Source organism: Nilaparvata lugens, chromosome 1 (genome assembly GCF_014356525.2).
Source record: "Nilaparvata lugens isolate BPH chromosome 1, ASM1435652v1, whole genome shotgun sequence".
Classification (NCBI taxonomy): domain Eukaryota; kingdom Metazoa; phylum Arthropoda; class Insecta; order Hemiptera; family Delphacidae; genus Nilaparvata; species Nilaparvata lugens.
The window spans coordinates 17,845,314-17,866,587 of record NC_052504.1 but is presented as its reverse complement, the minus strand read 5'-3'; the positions used below and the strand labels follow the sequence as shown (position 1 = coordinate 17,866,587).

Below are 21,274 nucleotides of genomic sequence, written 5' to 3'. Positions count from 1 at the left end.
AGTGCCATTTCGCTTTTATATATATAGATAAGGACGGCAAAAAATCGTACGTCCAAAAATCGATGTGTGAATAACTGGCTTTGGGCTAGTTGAACAGACATCGATTTTCTGATGTTCGATTTTTTGCCGTCCTTATGTATACTACTAGATCAAATGGAACTTGACAAACATCATCTGCTTAATCTAATAGAATTTTCAAGGATGGCAAAAATTCGTACGTAGATGAGATTAGTGGCATCAATCGAAACATTTATTACACCTCGGCCGACTCGTTTTGATTGCACCTTTATTTATATATTTAATCTTCAAGAAATCTTACTACAAGACTATATCTCTTTGAAAACACCATACACTTAGGTGAATGAATAGGCTTAGGATACAAAAACGTTGAAGAATGAACTGCCAAATTCGAATTTTCTAAAATTCTAAATTTGATTCGACCTAGCCATGTTATAATTTAGAATAGAGCTGACATCTCATTGGAATTAACAAGAAAATTGTTTAAATAAGAAGCTTGTGCTTTAGAGGCACAATTGTTCTCTCTCGCTTCTTGAGTGGTGGAAGAGATCAACCTACAAGACCAAATCAGAAATGTGTGACAAGGAAAAATTGTTTGTCACTGGTTGCACACACATATCTGCAGATCAAGAGAGTCGTCCAAGGAGAAAAAGAGGAGAAAATGTGTGATCATTCCCCTTGAGAGTTTTGGCCCTCTCGCAACCTTTCTGCAACTCGAATCGAAGTGTCAAGAAGCGGCAGTGTAGGCGGTGGAGGTGGTGGAGGCGGTGGAGGTGGTGGAGGCAGTGGATGCGGTGGAGTCGGTAGAGGCGGCGACATTTTGCTGTCCGCCGTCGGACGGCTGTTATCAGCGAGACCAACCAGCCGAAACTTATTATTGGATTTGGAAAGGTTGGAACCTCAAAGCTCCAGACGATTACACGGCGCTTCATTTTGCAAAGCGCAGCCACAATACAAGCAGAGTGCGCTATAAAACGGATTATTCATGCCTCACTCGACGCTGTTTCGCGACAAAACGCACAAAATCCTCTCCACCACTACAAGCTGGCGACTTTTGCCGACCCGACTGATAGAATGTGGATTTTTTGAAAGTATCTTTCCTGTAAATATCTGCTGTATGCCGCTAGCCATGCGGGCTTGTTTGTTCCGTGTGAATGCTCAAACTTCTAGGATGTACACCAAGTTAACATGGTTCATTATGATTTCTATCGACAATTTGAGCTAGAATACGTTGTACATTATCTTTACTTCTGTAATGAATGAATGAATGAATGAATTTTATTTTCCAAAAACAAAATACAAAAAAGCTTTACAAAAAATAAATATAAGTATATGCTACTGCACTTAAACCAAGATACATACATTATTTAATTAGATATAATAACGAAATGATATCCTTCACATTACAAACAATAGTTTTAAAATGAAGATTCAATTTATGATCACATGCATAAGTACAGTAGGTGAGGCAAAAACACCGGAAAAAGGAAGATTCCTTGTGCGCCAGTGTGAGTCGTAAATCAGCTTAATCAGGGATGCAATATATAAACTTGAATCTAGCGTATGAAGTGTTCGAAAATATAATTTATAATATGAAGTTGATTATTGTATAAAAGTCAACGATTGGAAATAATTCAAGTTTAGCCATGCCTCTATGGCTCTTTTTCTGTGTTGATTATTTCGGAAATTATTAAGTGGAAATTCTCTTTCTAGTATATTTATGAATTTACTGCTAATGTAGTAAAGTTGCCTTCTAAGAAGAGCTGAGTTGGTGTTATATATTTCATATTTTCTTATTGTATTAGGTCTAAGATTATTATTTATGTCATCGGCTAGAGGGAAATTATGCTCGTATTTAAAACTGTAATTTGTTATGCAACTAAGATATAACTGTCGTATAGCATCAAATTCACTGAACAAAATCTTACTATCATAAGTTCTAGGTTTCTTTAAAATTGTCTTTATGATGAATTTTTGTATTAGAAAAAGGTTTTTAATATGGGTATCGAAAGTCCCACCCCAAACTATTAAACCATATCGCATTAGGGATTCTACTAATGCCGTGTATACCTGTTTGCATTCTGAGAAAGATAGCACATTTTTCAATTTATAAAATTTATAAGATAAGTATTTTAGTCTCTTACATAGGAAGTTAACATGGATGTCCCATTTGAGACACTCATCGATCCATATACCAAAATATTTGAGGTTTGATTTCCTATTAATAACAGGGCAGGAACATCTATTAATGTTTGGTTGATTTATTGAAGAAAGTTTGAATGGATTTTTAACTTATATTGATTGTTAGGTTTACCCTCTCTATTTGCTGAAAAAGCTATGTAATTGGTTTTTTCTACATTTAAACTCAAAGCATTAGAGTCCATCCAGTTCTTCACAATTTTCATATCTTGCTCTGCAACAATGAAAGTATCATTCCAATAATTTTCTGAAAATATAATCACTGAATCATCAGCAAAAGATGAAATTCTTCCATTCTTTAGCTTAATATTCAGCAAATCATTTACATAAAGAATGAAAAATATTGGTGAAAGAACAGTTCCCTGGGGCAGGCCGTAAGATGACAGTTTCTCTATACTTTTATTGTTATTTATTGTTAAAATTTGGAATCTATCTTCCAAGTAACTTCTTATAAACTTTAATGAATGACTTCTGAAACCATACTTCTCAAATTTGTTGCAAATTTTAACATGTGGTATGGTATCGAAAGCCTTAGATAAATCCATGAAGACTGCAAGTGGTTTTTTCTTGGAATTTAACATATCTGTTACATTGTTTACAAAATACACTAGCGCATCCTCAGTACTTTTTTCAGGTTGGAAACCATATTGGTTTTCATTAATAATGTTTTTTTTTGTATGAACTTCATTATTCGTTTTTTAAATAATTTTTCAAATATTTTGGCAAGGTTGCTAATTAAGCTTATTGGTCTATAGTTACCTGGATTATTTTTATCACCTTTTTTAAGAATCGGTTTAATGTTTGCTATTTTAAATGAATCAGGAAATACAGCTGTTTCAAAACATTTATTTACAATGTAAGAGAGGGGTTCATCTATTAGATCTGCTATGTGCTTTAGAGCTCTATTATTAATATTATCAGGACCTGGACAAGAGTTATTTTTCAGAGTTTTTATAGTTTCTATCACCTCCGGTGGATTTACGGGACTGAGAAATGCTATCCGTACAATAAGTAGACAGCGAAATTATTCCGCAGAATGTGTGTGGTTTCAAAGAAGTTTGTTAAAGTGTGGTGGAATTCCATTCTATTTACAGAATATTGAATATATTATCACCTTTGGACCCTGTTTTAAGAACACTTATCAAATTCAATAAATAATTAAATCGGTATTAATGATTCAATGAGTGTTCTAGAAAACGGGATCCAGAAGTCTAGTTCTCTAATAGCTTTAATTACTGCAACGCTTTAAATAATGTTCAAAATTATTCCACGTGATTGTTTCCGTTCTGGTGGCGATAATGCAATTAAATTTTGACAGGGAGTTGTAATAATTTGTTGTCGGTATGCAACACGTTGCACTAGAATGTGAGGAGCAGCTGAAAGGATGGTGGGTTTGTGATGGCAGAAGAAGATGTCACCTGAAATTGCTCTCACTGATTTATAGCTGAACAGAAATTTATCACTATTGCAGTAGGCGTGTGTTTGAATTTACATGTTTGAGCGTGTGTGTGCCAGTCGCGTTATGATATGCAGTCACAAGTGCTTCCGTTGAATGTTAATTAAATGAGGAATTTGCCTGTGAAATTGTACGAATAATTTGCGCATCCACGTATAGAGGAAGTGCGCTCATCAGACAGCAGCTGATTCATAACTTACAAGTTGATGACTCATCACTTAATTGCGAAAGTGGCGACAAGTTCAAAGACATTTCTGAGAATAAGCAACAAGATTTGGCTGGAAGTTGGAGCACCGGCGTCTTTACCTCCAATGGCAAAGGAGCAACCAGAAGGGTTGTTATACACCAAAGAAAGTTATTATATCATCTTCAAGATGACTATTTCCTTGTGGAATGGGACCATGATGATGTTGACAGTGAAATTTGAAACCACTTTCCTAGAAACTTATAAATATAATCAAAAAGTTTGGGCTATTTCAATTGACCGAGCGAAGTGAGGTCTAAGATTCAAGTCGACGGTTTGACATTTCTCTTAATGTTTAAATGTTTATATGTTGCGCATTTACGGCGAAACGCGGTAATAGATTTTCATGAAATTTGACAGGTATGTTCCTTTTTTAAATTGCGCGTCGACTAATATTTTTTTTGGAAATTTTGCATTTCAAGGATGATATAAAAGGAGAAAGAAACCTCCTTCATACGCCAAAATTACCGTAAAAATCAGACTATTGAATAATTCATCATAAATCAGCTGTCTAGTGGACTATAATACTACCCGTTCAAAAACATCGAACATCTCGGAAATTTATCTTTCCACCAACGTTGTAGACAGTTGCAGCCAGACCTGATAACAGCGCTCACACTCACATTGCGAGACGACACATCACGGTACGATAGGACAGAAAGCTCTATATTCATTTAGGATTTTTCTAGACATTTTAAATTGATAAATTATTTATTAATTTTTGAGAAAACATAACAACAGGTCAATGTAACTTACTGAACGTGAGGTCTACTGTCCACAGAACCACTAGTAGGTTGGGACTTTTCAATTACCAATCAAACAATAATTTACTTCCATCTTGATTGGGCTGTGAGGTGAATTTGTAAAAACTATGGATTCTCCAGTTCACATGTGATTTATCTTATTGAGAAATGTATGTTGTATGCTGATGGATTTATTGTGTTGTTCTCCAAACTGATATTCATGTGTATTTGTTGGTTTGGAAATTCAATATATTAAGCTGGGTTTACACCAAAGTTATTAACAAAATGTTAATAACTTAATCCCCATAGATTCTATTAGATTGAACGGAACTTGACAAACACATATGTTCATCATGTGTATGATAAGTTATGTTAATAATGCTAAACGCAGCTTTAGACTTCCAACACATTGGTCCACTCTTTTTCATATACAGTACATTCTCTTATATTCCAATATTAATAGTTGTTAGGTTGTCTTTACAGTAGTAATTCACATTACACAGTAACGATCTCAGAATTGCATCCATTGAATCCATAATAATTGTTATTGTGTTCATATTTATTCAGTTCCATATATGAATCGAATACTCAATAATTCCTCATTCACATCATACTATATTTTCTCCTTTTTTTGGAAAAGTTCATTATCTTACAAAACAATATTAAATCATATAGACAATGTTTGCATACAATCAATATCGACATACTTTTTATTCAATAATTCTAAATATATTATTGTTTATTTATTTATTTCATTGACAATTACAATATAATATGATTGGGAGAAGACAACAGGCATAGCCCAAAACTTTCTTCTCCCAAATTTTCACAAATAAAAGTTTCAAAACAGAATGAGGTTATAATTTTACTTTTCACTTCAAAAAGTCCAATTTCTTCTTCAAAACTAATGACTTGACCAAAAATTATGTTCATCAAATTATGTTTATATTTCAAGAACAGTACTACATAAATATTATTACGTAGTGATGGCCATGTGAAGCTGTTTAAATAAAAAAATCTGGTGTGGCGCACTCACACAACTTTCCTTGCCGTTATGGAAATTGATCACCTGACGCTAGTGATCCCGCGCATCTCAAGTCTACTATCCAAAGATTTGAGCCAGCTGGTGACAGGGCAATAACGTTGAAGACACACGATGTGTGCTATCTCTTCATAGTGAATCATTTAATAGAATCAACAGTTGCCAACAGTTCGCAATTAGATAATCACATTTTCTCGAATTTCGAGCTTATTTTTTAATTTTAGGTGAAAATGTTACTGAAGATTAGTTGTAGAGATTCTCATTCTCAATCTTTTCCCATCAAAATTTTTTGTTCAAATTGTATCTGAAGCCTGATAATTGAGAATCTAAAATCAAACTTTGCATAGATGGGGCGGAGCTCCTGAAATTTTTACAGATATGGGACTTGTGGCAGTTGATAGAGCTTATCGATGACTATTCCAGGTATAACTTTAATCAAAATCGTTGGAGCCGTTTTCGGGAAAATCGCGAAAAACCCTGTTTTTGACAACATTTTCGCCATTTTAGCCGCCATCTTGAATCGCATTAGATCGAAATTGTTCGTGTCGGATACTTATATTGTAAGGGCCTTACGTTCCAAATTTCAAGTCATTCCGTTAATTGGGAGATGAGATATCGTTTACACAGACGCACATACACTCATACACACATACACACACACATACAGACCAATACCCAAAAACCACTTTTTTTTGGGCTCAGGGGACCTTGAAACGTATAGAAATTTAGAAATTGGGGTACCTTAATTTTTTTCGGAAAGCTATACTTTCCTTACCTATGGTAATAGGGCAAGGAAAGTAAAAAAGCTATATTAGCTTGTAGTTTATAATAGTGCAAAATAAATACCAATTTCTATTCATGTAGACGATATTGTCTTTCTTGCCGTGAAGCTGGCAACTCATTAAACAAGAAATAGAGATTCACGGGCGAAAATTCGCGGTAGAATGAATAACTTTTGATGTGGTAGTTGCATTGTGAATAAAATTTTGTTGCGCGTAGATGGTGTTTTTGATATTCGTCGAAGGCAAATTAGGAAGAGCGGCTGGAAAACTTTATGAAGGACAGTAAAATAGGGCAGAATATTCATGACAGCAGTGCAGCGGTCAACCAACACTGATGACAGATGGTTTAGTGGAATAAGTGAATGGCAAAGTTGAAAAGCCGCTGGTTTCCTGTCGTTCTCTCCGTTCAGAGCAAAAAAAAAAACTTTCTAACAAAATGGTAACTTGACTCAACTGCCAGATATTCACTCAAACTTATGAACTTGTGTAAACAGTACTTTTCCTTACCACAGCTTTGCCATTACAATAAAGAAATACATTACCGGTATTAACTTTTTCTATGCTATGTGAAGCCGGTATTCGAGAGTCAAAGCATCATCACTTACTTCTTCATTTCTGTACTGATTATAAGTTCGATTCCCAATCCGTTTAACATTTTGAGATATCATCTCCGATATTTTAATGATTTGATTGTATTTTTGTCATGTGATCTCTGCATATTTAAAAGCATTTATCATTTTTCTTGAAAATTAATATATTTTGAGGGAAATTGACTCCTAAATGAATTGCAATTATGACTTATCATCAACTCTTAGTATTTTTTCTCCTTCATTGTGGGGAACTAAACATCATTGGCAAAAAATGAAGGTAATATTGTTGGTCATTAAGTCACACTCTCCATACATTGAAGTCATTTAATTAAGAGAAACATTTTGATATGGGAATTCTATTTTCGTTGTACACTCTAGTGACAATACATTTTTAACCATTGTCGGCAATATTATATTATGGAAAACTAATAGGTACTGAAATTACATTGCAAGATACAGAAGTAATATATAGCAATAAATATACTGCTTAACAATAGCATGTGAAATTATAAGTAATACTACTGAGCCATTATTACAAATCCATAGTCAGTCTTGAAACAAAGTTTCAAGATTCAATATTACTTATGTCATAATCCTGTCTTGTGATCATGAAACGTAGAACGAATCTCTTCATCTTTTCCATGGGAAATTGCTACTAAATTGAGTCACTAAAATTCAATATTGGCATGTAGCGCGATCATGTTTACACTGTTCACAAGCACCTTGATGAGTCAATTGAGGCAGATGTGGATAAAGGTTTTTGGTGGAGACGACGTCGAATACAAACCTATTAAGCTCTGAATGGTTGCAAGGTATGGTTGCAAAAACTTTCGCCATTTCTACCTGCAGGGAAAACAACTTTGCATAACGCAGTAAGTCAAAGTGAAACAGCGCCAAGTACATATAAACACTCTCACTCTCAAACACCATCATTCTCTCTCTCACTCCTCTCAAACACCCGCACGCGCAACTGCACGCCCTCATAAATCTGCCTAATTGTTTTTATGTTGTTTCCCTGCTATGAAGCCATAATGTTGCTCAGCTCGGCTGTAATGTTAGTATTACTCCATAAAACGAATGTTGAGCAACAGTGTTCGTGTGTTCGACTGTTATTACAGTTTTTTCTTCTCAGCAGACTAAATCTTTCAAAGCATCACCGTTTAAACAGAAAGAAAATGAATTAAATAATATCATCCATCGTCCATAATAGAGTAAAGAAGAAGTAGTCTCATATAAATTCAAAAAATTCTCATGAATATTTCTCATTTGATAGCATCTCTTCTCAGTTAAGTTGTATAATGAGTTTCAGTCACTGTGAAGATAGAATGTATGGTATAATGTATATGTATAGTATAAAAATACTCCACTCATATGGGCTTCTTATTAATGAATTAATAAAAACAATATAAAAATCTTGAAGTACCCTTTATTTTTTAAATAATACCCTTTGTAAAATAAAGGGTACTTCAAGATTTTTATATTGTTTTTATTAATTTATTTATAGTATAATATGAGTATGTGAGTATAAAGTATAATGTGAGTATAGAATGTATACACTTTCTATACTCACTGGTTACTGTGCGATGAACGTGTTAAAGTTACAGGATAAGTAGAACATATATCACTCCCTTATTTAAACAAAATGTTTCTATAATTTTCTGATACGTTAATTTCCAGATCTTATCTTGAAATGTTATGAAATAATGTGAGACAAGTCTGGACTTTGTACTCAACCTTATAAGTTTTCCAATCTCACAAATAATAATCTCACTTATTTCTTTATTGATTATTGTAACGAGGTATTGTTCGATCAGGTAGACGGTATGGTCAGCATTCAAGTTGATTCATTCCAGTCTATTACAATCGGTTTTTCAATCAACTTTGAAGGTGACTTTTTATAATATCAAGCAATGAAATATGCATTTTTAGTGATTCTGAGGCATGAAAAATGTTATAAAACTATTTTTCGATTTGAAGGCTCAGGTGTTCCAAATACGAACTGTCCGGATGAGATCAGGACGTATGATTACACTAGACAAGGAGACTTTTGTTTAATTTTCATCAATGGGAGAGCTTCTGTGATTGAAAAATGATTTAGATGTTTGGTGTAGGCTTCAAACATGCTTCAAACAACTCCTCTATGTTATAATGTAATAGAACTTTGTGATATAATGTACTATTATTACAATAATCTCATAATGTACTGTTCTCTAATGTAACTGTACTATGCATTGAACTATTTCCATTAGTTCACTAAGCTCAATGCATTTGTGATTGAATTTATACAGCGATGTGTGAATTTAGCATCGTGTTCGTGTAGAACAGAGATGATATTCATTGGCCTAGATATGGAATGTTCTCAACTGTAATCAGTTGTATAAAGCGCTTCGCACGGACCTCAATATGGTTCATTCCGTTCTGAGAGCTTTCTGAAATATATTTGACCCTACCGTATCTCTGTGGGACTATCATTTCTACTACACCCTTTCCATTACAGAGCTTTCTCATCCACAGCAGTGAAGCTTTTACTCAATTTTTTCATTCCTCCAACACGAGAATGAGTTTATTTCATTCTAGTCTGGAAAAATATTCATAATGAAAAGAGTTGTTGAAGATTGAGTATAACAATACAAAGTTATATTCTTTGCGAACAGTCTCATGGGAACAGTCTTTTTATATCCATTGAATACTACTTATTAGCCGACTAAAGTTACAGTATTAACAGCTCCCCTCACCATAAATTCATGTTAGAAGCTGCAATAGTGTCTAGCAGCTGCAACATGTTGCAATGGATACAGAACACACTTTCATTGTAACTTATCTAGCGGCCTCATTACAGTATATTACTTTGGACATATTCTAAAACATCAAGATATCTCCATACACTGCACAGTGCTTCAAAAAATTAGAAATTATTTTCAGAAAATTCATTTCTTGCTCCTTCAAAACCTTAAAGCTGCAAGCATAACTTGAATGAGAATTGGATAATAAATTCAATTTTCTGTAATTGTAGCCAGCAGCTGAAATACTATTCCGATATCTCATGAATTCCAATCTTGAAAGAAGTCTCAATTGAATATTTTAATAAATAATAACAATGGTGTATGAGACTGTAAAATAAAGCTCGCTCTCCACACATAAATCTAATCAACTCAAGTTTATTGGAAAAATAGGCTTTTTATGGTATTATTTCACATCATTCTCGTAAAGTTCCTTCAAGCACCCGGTATTTTTATTACAAAAAATATCTATCAATTTGAATTTTCTCTATAAGATAATGTCAAGTATTAAGGCTGAATAGTTCTCTAGTTCCCTAGTTCTTTAGTTCGTTCTAGAAACAATATTCTTTTTTACTCTAATTTTTTAATTTGATAAGAACAGTGAGTATCACTGTTGGTTGAACATAGCTGAAGCACAAAACAAAGATGGTTCACAAACATGAAGTGCGTCAGGGGGATAAGAAGACCATTTCTTTTCAATGAAGTGCATTTTCCAATCGACGGGATTTATATAATAAGCTGCCGGAGGAAAAAAACGTTCAACTGGAAAGGTGTTATCCCAATTAAGTGGCCTTTCCGAGTTGAATCAATAGGCAGTGCTTTTCCCGAATGGCCTCCAAAAACAAATGAGTCCAATGCTCGAGGGCCGAGCGGATTAAACTCACTTTATCACACTCAGTCAGTGATGTTCAACCTCCATTCCTATTATATGAATGAATAACTCTCAGTTGTGATTGCAAAATTTGGAATGAAATAGTGTTAACGGAATTTGAACGTTTTTCCAATGATTCTTTAATGCATCAACTAACAAAAGACAATTTAAGCTTTACTCAGAATAACTAAGGTTCATTCCTAGACTAGATTGAAGCTCCATTTGATTATGATTGAAATCGATTATTATTTCTATATGTAGCTTAAATATTGTCTAGATGGTGAATAGAGTCATGATAAATCCATATTATTTTCAATGAAAATACAGAGTTCATTCATTATCAATGTAGTTTTAATCTTGTCTAGACTGTTCCTTTCCCAAGCCAAACGTATATCCTAACATTATTCTTCTCCTCTTCTCTTCTCCCATCTGATTAATGAAAATCTCATCCTTCATTTCTCATCCTTGGTACCTATCTCTGTACACGATTCTCTTATGATGTTATTAAAACTTTACTATTAGTATGATTTCCTTAATATCCCATGAAAATTCCAGTTTTATTAAAATAATGATGCTTGTCAATGACCATGAAATATTCTGTTGATTTTTTAATATCCAGGCGCTGTTTCTCAGAATTCCAAAGTAAAGAGTACTTGAAAACCGAAGTGAATATTTTTTTATACTATTTTAAAGTACTGTCTACTTGATAACTTCTCGTAATGTAGGCTAGTAGGCATTAGAAAAGTACATGATACTATGAAATCTGTAATTTCATTCGAAATTTTCACTAGCTATTTTGATTAAGAATTATCGATTCCATGCATTATTCACATTGTGAAAAGTTCTTCTATTTGTGCGTACAGACTTGTGCGCCATGAACACGCGCATTTCACGTTTCATTAGCTGATGCTAAGTTTATTATAATATGTGTACTGTACTGTTTCTGTACAAATACTGATATAATCAGCTGCTGGAAACTGAAATGCGCGTGTTCGTGGCGCTTAAGTCTGTACGCAGCTTAACATGACTGGAGTGCTTTCGAATATGATTCAGCTCATTTGCAAGAGATGCGTTGAGAATAATTATCCAAAATTTTTAAAACAAATCCAAGTCGGTAACATTAAGCAAGAATCGATATAGATAGGAATTTCTAAACTATATAAATTATATTTCAGAATAAATAATAAAAACTACGACGTATATTTTAATGTAATCGCAATCATGTTTTCCAACTGATTTCAGTATTGGAACCTCTCTAGATGGGAACAAGAGTACAAGAGGAGGAAAAATAAGTGAGCAAGTCTCAGTAAGCTCATTTATTCAAGAAAATTAGCCTAATAACAATGGAAAAGTCGTTCATCAAAAGACTCAAAAAGCATTCTATTTCCAGTGTAAGAAACTATGAAGATTACTGGAATAACCTTGAATCACAAACGGAATAGGCAAGTGGCCTACAATATATTCATTTGCGTTAAACTGAGTGAATTGATAAAAATAGAAACTATATGCAAAAAATGATTTAACGAAATTTTTGAGTTGGATAATAATGAATACTGATTAAATGAATAATATTATTAGATAACTAAAATGAGGACTGAAAAATAAGTTGGAATGATAAAATCAAGATATAATTCAGATTCTGATTGATCCAGTCTGAGAAAAAAGATTTCTCATAATTTTTTTAAATTTTAAAATGTATTGAAATACTTCTTTCAACTGTATACTTGGTACGCACTTTAATATTTCTCTTAGTACATTAAACATATGCATCTCTCGTTTGTCATAATATATCCTCAATATTAGTAATATTATTAATCTATTCAAGGAAAAAGTACCTCACATTTTATTGACAATTTTGTGCTCCAAGAGTACTTATTCACATATAATTCACTTATTCATACTATAACGTAATTCACTAAAAGTTCTGCTCAGATCATAATCAGAGGCGTGCTTACGATAGTCAAACCAATTTCTATGATTTTCAATAGAAATATCAAATTCCAAATTTGGAGAATCTGATAATTTGAAAAAGTTTAAATGATTCCAAGCTCAATCCGAATTGAACGATTGGTTAATACAAACATTGGGAAAAAAGTATCGATTTATAATCAACAACTATGAACACCATTGCTGCTGGTGTTGTTCTGAATTGTTGGTTGATAAGATATATTACGTTTCAGCAGGTCTGACAGTTGTGAGAAGTCTTGTACAGACACTGATATCGAAAGTCTACCTTATCAATAAAAATTTCATATGTTCTGAAAATTTTGATTCTAGCCTGCTGAAGATCCTTAACTCCGAGTATTTGAAGGTACGCACCCATTCTGACGTTTAGACCACGTATGAGACTTCGAACCAGTATGAGATCTAGTTGCTTCGTGAGAACGCCTAGACTCAGACCTGAAAGTCCATCCAGCCAATACTTAGTCATGATGATTGAACGCTTTTCCTCCAATTTGTTTAAGAATGAGATGGGATCCTCAGTTGGTCCTGATTTCATGTTCAATGCTTCAGTAATGAGATCTGGACATGATCTGCTACTGTAGAAATTATTTTTTAGTGTCTTAATTAGGGTTGGTAAGTCACTACAATTATTATTGAAAGCGAGTGCATGTGCTGTACCATATAATTGACCCCTTGCGTGATTGAATAGGAGCCAGTGGTTGAATTCATGCTCAATAATCTGAGCGTTGCAATAAATATCAAATAATTTTGTACATGTTTGAATGAAAGCTACTAACCTACATGAATATCCATTATACTTTGGAATAATGAAAAGATGTTCTTGTTTTAATGGCTTAGATATCATTTTCGATTCCAACTCACGGTTCCTTCTCATGTTCATGTGTAGCTCTCCAAACTGATTCGCTTAGTCCTTATCACTTGCACTGATCGTAGAGTTTTTAAGGCGAAGCTAAATTGAACTGAATTGATGTGGGCAGATCGTTTCAATGCTGAGAGATCGGCTGATGAATTGTGTGCCAAATTATGCCTCCTCGATTATTCCCTAGTGGAAGATGTGGAAAAGTTCACCACAGTTCTATGAAACTACTGATTTCGACCTTGAACTGATAGGTCTCTTCTTAATTCAGGTTTGGCTGATAGGTGAAAGAAAGATGATATTATCACTTGAAAGTTTAAACAACACAAGAACACTATACTTAGTGCTCAAAAAACCACTATCATGCACTACCACTACCAGTGAAATTCACGGATTGTTCCACTCAAGGCCTGACACTAGTCTTCAATAATCATTATTCTGTTTCTTCTTCTCAACTATTAAATTTGAAACATAAGTAACTAACTCAGTGAAGATTGAAAATTTACAATCTATTAGATCCGATTGAAATTCTAAACTGCATTCATACTGGATGTAGTAGAATTGAATACTAATGGTAGTTCGTCCACCACAGATAACAGAAACCACATTAGCCTATGACATAATCAATTATCCATTGTTGTGATATCTGTAATCTTGAAAGGAGAATATTTGGAGAGTCCATCACAGTGTGCACTTCATCTTATCATGTTTAAACACTGTTACGTTGTAACTAGTATGATTGAGGTAGGCCCAAGCCACGATATCTCGGAGGCTCTACCACTCCTGATCAAAGTGCACCGCAAATATCAAGTGATCAAACAGTCAAGCTGATATTTCACGAGTAAACAAGAACTAAGTTTACTGGCTTCCAATTGCAACACATTTTCTGAATCAGATTCGAATTCATACAGATTATAATCAACAATAATTGTGACCAATAGGCATTATGTTGTCAATAATAATCATTCAATTACTCCTCCTCTTATGAGAAGCAGAGCTTCTCTTTTTAAAATGCTTTCTTAGTTACTAATTTTTGAAAAATCAGTTTTTCAATCAACTTCTTGTCATTTGATAAATATAATCAAGAATTTGAGAATTATTATCATTCAATTACTTTTCCTCTCATGAGAAGCAGAGCTCCTCGTTTCAGAATGTTCTCTTAGTTACTAATATTATTGAACATTCAGTTATTCAATCAACTTCTGGTCATTTGATCAATAATTTTTTAATCACACGTCTGTGAGGTTTCATCGTTACATTGAAAACAAATGGAGAGTTGTAGATCTGAAAGAAGATCATTTTGAAATTATATTATTCGATTTTTGATAAAACATAGGTAGGATAATATGTAGTGTGATGTTCAGTAGCCTAAAGCAAAATAAACTAGAAAATATCTCACTCTTATCATTTTTCGCTTTAGCATACATGTTTGAAAACAAGCATATACCGATAAATTTGACGGAAGATAGGGAACGTATTCGATTCGCTAGTAGCCTATGCAGCCTTCTTTATCATGTTTTCAGTTGAAATAATCCTATCATGTTTTCCATATGATTGATACCGCAATATCTTTGTGAGCGTTCGCGAGACATATTATAATAAAATGTATTATTCGACTGATAATAGTGAGGAATATCAATGTTGAATAGATATGTTGTTGACTGCTGTATCTATTCTTCCTGAATTATACGCACCTGTGCTAGAAACCACTTTCTACAGCATGGTACTGCTTTTCCTGGATTGACAGTGAACTCTCTACTTGCATTGGATATCAGACCAAGATGAAGAGAATTGAGAAATATAAATAAAGCGATTTTATCACTGCTTGAACAAGTAGGAAATCCCTAGATTGAAAACAAGATTATGATGTCACCAAAGAATTGTATGCGAGATGATTTTCATGCACGTTTAATATACATCTAGAACATAAAAAAATTCCCCAATATATTCCAATACATTCCTTTGATGAATTGAACATATCTCATTTGATGAATAATCTTATTATTGATTCAAGTATTCTCACTATGATGTAGAATAGTAATTAGTGGAAACAAAATATTGTCAGTTCAAATTTATTCTAGATTGAATCTACTCCAATGCAATCTAATCTTGCCAAACATAAAAATTGTCAATTGATAATCATTTCAAAATTTGGTCTGTTTCAATAGGAACAGAACTAGGGTAGTGTACTGAGAGGGGTTAGGAATTACCTGCAGCTAAGCTTGCAATCGATTTTTTCAATCCTTTTTGTATATATTTATGCGTTATCCCAGCTTTATTGTTTTCTCAATTTTCTAGTTAGAACTTGTCAAACTCTTTTTCATCCGTTAAAGTGAAGTAAGTACTGGTACAAGTAATCTACTGATTTTAAAGGTCACTTATGTTTCACAGTTCGCAACAATTTAAAAGATTTTTCAAGTTTTTGAAAAAATAGTTTGGAAACCCATATCGTCATCTTTCGACCGTTCGAAAATATAACACTCATTGTCATTCCTCCTAATTTACGACACGTTATAAGAGTAATGTGATTATGTCGTATGATGGCCAATATTGGTCAACTAGGTATGTCAGACAATGGCGTAATTAGTGATGCAGCAATGACCTACAGGTGTAACGAGAATTACATCAGTTTGATTGAACGTGCCCGCATTCTGACGTCCAGTGTCAGTTTTTTGGGATAAAAAGCAGAGCAGCGGAGAATGTGAATTAGATTGCAAGCTTCCAGTTGCAAAGATGGTTGGTTTGAAGTGCGCTCTGTGGTTGACAGTGGTGATTGTGTCGTGTGGCGGAGAGGAGACGTCACGTGCAGACAACGGTGTCGGCCATCTTCCCGTTTACCTTCCGGAGCCGTTGAGGATGATAGGTACTAGATACTGTAGCCAAAATTTGAAGTGGCCGGCTGGCGGTGGCTTTCAGCCTCTGGGCCAGCGCGGCGTCGTTCAAGACTTTTTCAAAAACATTCGTCCAAAACTGTGTCGACTGTTTTTCCCGTCTCTTGTCGATGTTTAGGTAAATCGAATTCTCTAGTCAGTGTCATAGACTGTAGATTCGAGAAACGCTTGGAAATTATAATTTGAGATTTCAGCAGTGTAATTAGTATGTTTGCTCAATGAAGTCATTTGCAACAGTTAGTCAGAGGTCATTCACATAAAAAATCAGTCACTTTAGTTAGCGTTGGAGATAGGAATCATGATTGAGAGAGCTCATATTCATGGTATTCTAAAAGAATTCCGAAATTACAGTCATTTTATGAATAAGTGGAATATTGATTAATCGTTTAACTATTTTGATAGGGCTACTAATGATATATACTAGTAGTTCTCTGAACAGTAGACCTCACGCAGTTTTCTCATCCATAAGTATCTGATGTCACTTGTTTGAAATTAAAACAAACTCAGTTCACGTCTGAATTTGTATTCTATATGATATAATTCATCCAGTTCCGTGATAATCTTTCCATCTGATGAAAATTAATTTTCTACAATCAGAAATATTATAATTTCTTCAGGATTATTCAGTTCATTTGATAATTTTTAATCACCTATCAAATTGGTTTTTTTCGAATGTGAGAATATTGATACTGATGAGCTCGCATAATTATACCATGACTGCAAAACAAAATATTGAAACCAAAGACCTTAAAGATGAATAACTCTTTAAGGTCTTTGATTGAAACTATAGACCTTATAGAAATAGACACGGCTTCTCCAGTATTTCTGTGTAATCCACTTGTCAGCTGATTGATTATGAATAATTCTATAGTCTGATTAATCATATCTTCAGAGTAGATGATATTACATAGTGATATCAGAGTATGGAGGAATTACTTTTCTTTTCATATTATCCTTAAAATGCAAAATTTCAAAAACCTTGTGTATACATCGACGCGCATATTGATATCTTATCAACCGATAAAATTGAACAATATTACGGTATCAACTTTATTGGAACTACAAAGCACTATGTTATCATGTGAGTAGTCCAACTCGACAATACATTATTTTGTCAAAATATAAATTTCGGGGAATTTCATGTTCATGTGGAACCACTTTGACAATCAATATTAATATTTATTGTCTTTAATATAGTTCTTCTAAATATGAATTATTGACTTGGAGAAAGCAGAAACTCATATGAGTATCTCATATGAGTACTAAATTTTGAATGAACCTATAAACTTTGCGATCACCTACAAAGTATCAAATTTCATCTCAACGACAGTGGAAATATAATTTCTACAAGTCTTGTGAATAAGGGTGTGTTTTACACTGGCACTGTGCCCAATTTGTAGTTTACAGTACCTTCACATTGATATCAAAATCAATATGAATCATGGTGAACACGGTAGACCTACATAAAATGTATGTTGAAGTTGATAATGACCCAAGAATAGAGCAGTCATTATGATACTTCCCGTAAATTGGTGGTAAGACCTGAGGCCCGGTTGCAAATAAGCCTGTTGAATTTCGAATATGATTAAATGCCACGAGAACCAATCAGAGAAGGCTTTTCCATAAATAAGACTTCTCTGATTGGTTCTCATGACATTCAATCACAATTCAAATTCAACAGGCTTTTGTGCAACCGGGCTGAATCTGAAGAGGAGATAATGGCTGACTGTGCCTTGAAACGTTTTCGGAACCTACAAAAATGAAATGTAAATAAAATACTGGTTCGATGTAGAAGAGAGAAGCATTTTGGTTCAACTGAATTTGAGGAAGTTATTTGTTTGATCCATTATTTACTACTTCCTTCCGATATAGCTTTCAAACGTGTACCGCTCATTAAGTTATTTCGTTTAACTCTTTTATATTGCTCTCATTCTCTAATTATGTCGAATTATTGATGATACGCAACTGTGTTTCCACGTTAAGTGTTTAGACTACAATATATTTATTATTAAGTTATGATACTGTTTTTGGTGAGATACAGTGATATTCATCCTTAATGAAACACTAGAATATTGTTTAATGAAAAACGTCTAGTAGTATTATTATTGTCTAATGATATTACGAGTTTATTGAAAAATTACATACATGTTTCAACACCTATAGTGTCATCTTTAGTGTCATTTCTTAAGGCCCGGTCGCACAAAAGCCGGTCAAATTTTAACCGTGATTTATTTAATGAGAACCAATTAAAGAAGGCTTTTTTGAAAAGTCAGCTTCTCTGATTGGTTTTCGTGTAATTAATCTCGTGGCTTTTGTGCAACACGCACTAAGTGTTTCGTCAAAGATCAACAACATCTTTCAATCTAACTATTATTTAACGAAAATCCTAAATAAATGCTGTACATCACCCCGAAGACTTCTGCTACGGCAGACATTGACAACAGGGTTAACAGCTAGATGGATATTTCAATCTTTCAATCTATTGTTTGCAGCGGAGAAAGCAGCCAAAGGTGAGGAAATAAAGGCTGACGATTTGCCGCAAGAGCTGCATGAGCTGCTAGCCGACATCGAAGCCGTTTGCGAGCTGGACCGCAATGTGCACCAGTTGCAGGCAAGTGGCACACCAAGCGGCATGCCATCTGGCATGCCCTCTCGCACCGGCCGTGGCCTGCTCACCTCGCTGCACTGGCTGACCAATTCGCCGTTTGCCTTCTACACGGGATCGGGTACACTTTCCTCTACTCAGTCGCTCACCATTCTCGGCAGAATCATCAATTCGGCGCTCAGACTTGACTATGGTCCAGTGCGATCGCAGGGTGCCACCACCATGATGCCTGAGGGACGCCAGTAGTTTAATTCCATCACATAAGAGTGTTTCTGTGATAAGGGACAGACAGATTGAGTTCATAGCGTCAAATTTGTGATGAGTAGCGGTGGGGGATGTAGAATAGACTGTTTAACAAAAGCTGTTCCAGTTGAATTTTTATCACGATTTTGTTTTTCAATAAAGATAGTTTCTATTTATTCTGAATTGATATTTTTATCATACTGTTTAAAATCACCCACTAAAATCTTTCATATTTTCTTTTGATCAAATGTTGATCACCTTGAAGTCAGTCAGTCTGTTCTTATTATCAACATTTTGTATTGTCTAACTTACAAATCGAATACAAGGTTATATTAAATTCATTTTGCAGAAAAAATCCTCGAATAATTCGCAAAAACGTGTAAAGCTCCAGTGATTTATGAGAATCTTTACACTAGATGGAGAAAAAAAAAATTAATGGAAAAATGATTGAAAATTTGAAACCATTTATGTTAGATTATCCTTCCGGCAGTCGCGCTGTTGTAAATAGTACAACAGTGTCAGTTTTTTTGCTGCACAAAAATATTGAATGGGGTGGTGTTAGTGAATGAGTCACCTATGCATTCCAAAACTTTCCCCCAACACTCCAATGGGTTGCAGTATCAACCGAGCAATGGTTCAGTCTTTAGGTGCCATTCAGTCGCGACAGTGCATAAGTCGTACTGTGCATAAGATAGGGAAAAACTGTATACGGGGACTGTAAACGAACCAATAACACAGAATTGATGGCTTTGCTTGATGTACCATTGCTTATTGCTTATGTACCATGGCTTATTGGGCTATGAAATGGTAATCATCCAAAGTTCATAGGCGTAAAATAATCTAAGAAGATGGAAAAAGTAATTATACAATTAATGAATATGTTATGACAGTAAACAGAGTACATAGCACTTAGTAAATTGGATGTTGTAAAAAATACAACACGCGACTGCACATGTGATTGAGTAGAGCGCGACTACCAGGAGGTTAAAGATAAAAACCTCTGTCATGAAGTGATGAAGTTTGATACTGAAGATGTTAGATGGCACCTATCAGGTGCATTACGTTCATGAAAATACTTTTAGACGAGAAGTTATTTGGACATAACCTGTTTTCAACAGGAGTGTTACTTTCCATCGAATGAATTAATTCAGTTTTTGTTTTATAATGTGGTAGTGGTATTCAACTATTTATATAATATTGCATAAGTGGCTCACCAGTGGAGAAGCCCACACCGTTATGATCTCCTACAGGGCATATTGCAAGGAAAGAGAGGGGTCGGCAGAAGAAGAATTCATGACTGAAAAATTTGAGAGCCTGGTTCTCCATGAACATGGATGTTCTCCATGAATTTTTTGGTGCAGCTGTGGATAGTGTGAAACTAGCCACCATGGTAGCCAACGTTAGGAAGCGGACAGGCACAAGAAGATGAAGAAGACTTACCAGTCATACGTAGTCATATATATGGTCATACATATGAATATTGTAGTGTCTCACCAGTAATTTCAAAAAAATTGAGAATTCTGAGAAAGTCCCATTGCCTACATACCGGTATATAGTTTAGAACGATCTGTGAAGTTATTGGAAGCTATATCATTGATGCCATTATAATACTCAGCAGCCAATAGACATAAACGATGTACGTATTTTGTGAAAAAATAGTAAGATATATATTATTAAATTACAGAGTAAGCAATATTGTACCATGTTTATCATGATATAAGCTATTGCCATTACTGTTGTATATTATTTATAGAACGATATCGTAACTCTATGCTATTACTATAACAGTCAAATGATAAATATGTTGTGCGACCATCACTGTAATTGAGTACAGCCATTTCGTGGCCAACCTCTCAAATTTGAGCGGAGAGAAGAATTCCAGTTATTATTGATGGTGTGTCTGGCGAAAAGTGTGGATGTGACCGTGGAATGGGACAGGGGGAGCGACTAAGAGAACTAGTGTCAACGTACAATATCTCTGGAGAAAGT

The 21,274-nt window shown here is 34.3% G+C and overlaps 1 protein-coding gene across 1 annotated transcript; it reads left to right on the top strand.

Moving 5' to 3' along the window:
- The first annotated feature begins 16,254 nt into the window (after positions 1 to 16,254).
- LOC111050896 lies at positions 16,255 to 19,622 on the top strand. The gene is made up of 2 exons (XM_022337274.2): positions 16,255 to 16,409; positions 18,930 to 19,622. Exons 1-2 carry the CDS (start codon positions 16,280 to 16,282, stop codon positions 19,286 to 19,288), a joined length of 489 nt encoding a protein of 162 aa, XP_022192966.2. The 5' UTR covers positions 16,255 to 16,279; the 3' UTR covers positions 19,289 to 19,622.
- Positions 19,623 to 21,274: the final 1,652 nt, after the last annotated feature.

Excerpts from the sequence above, each read along its gene's own strand:
- LOC111050896 (XM_022337274.2), top strand. The coding sequence starts at position 16,280 with ATGGTTGGTTTGAAGTGCGCTCTGTGGTTGACAGTGGTGATTGTGTCG. Across the intron at positions 16,410-18,929 it reads GGAGCCGTTGAGGATGATAG|CGGAGAAAGCAGCCAAAGGT; the intron begins GTACTAGATACT and ends TATTGTTTGCAG.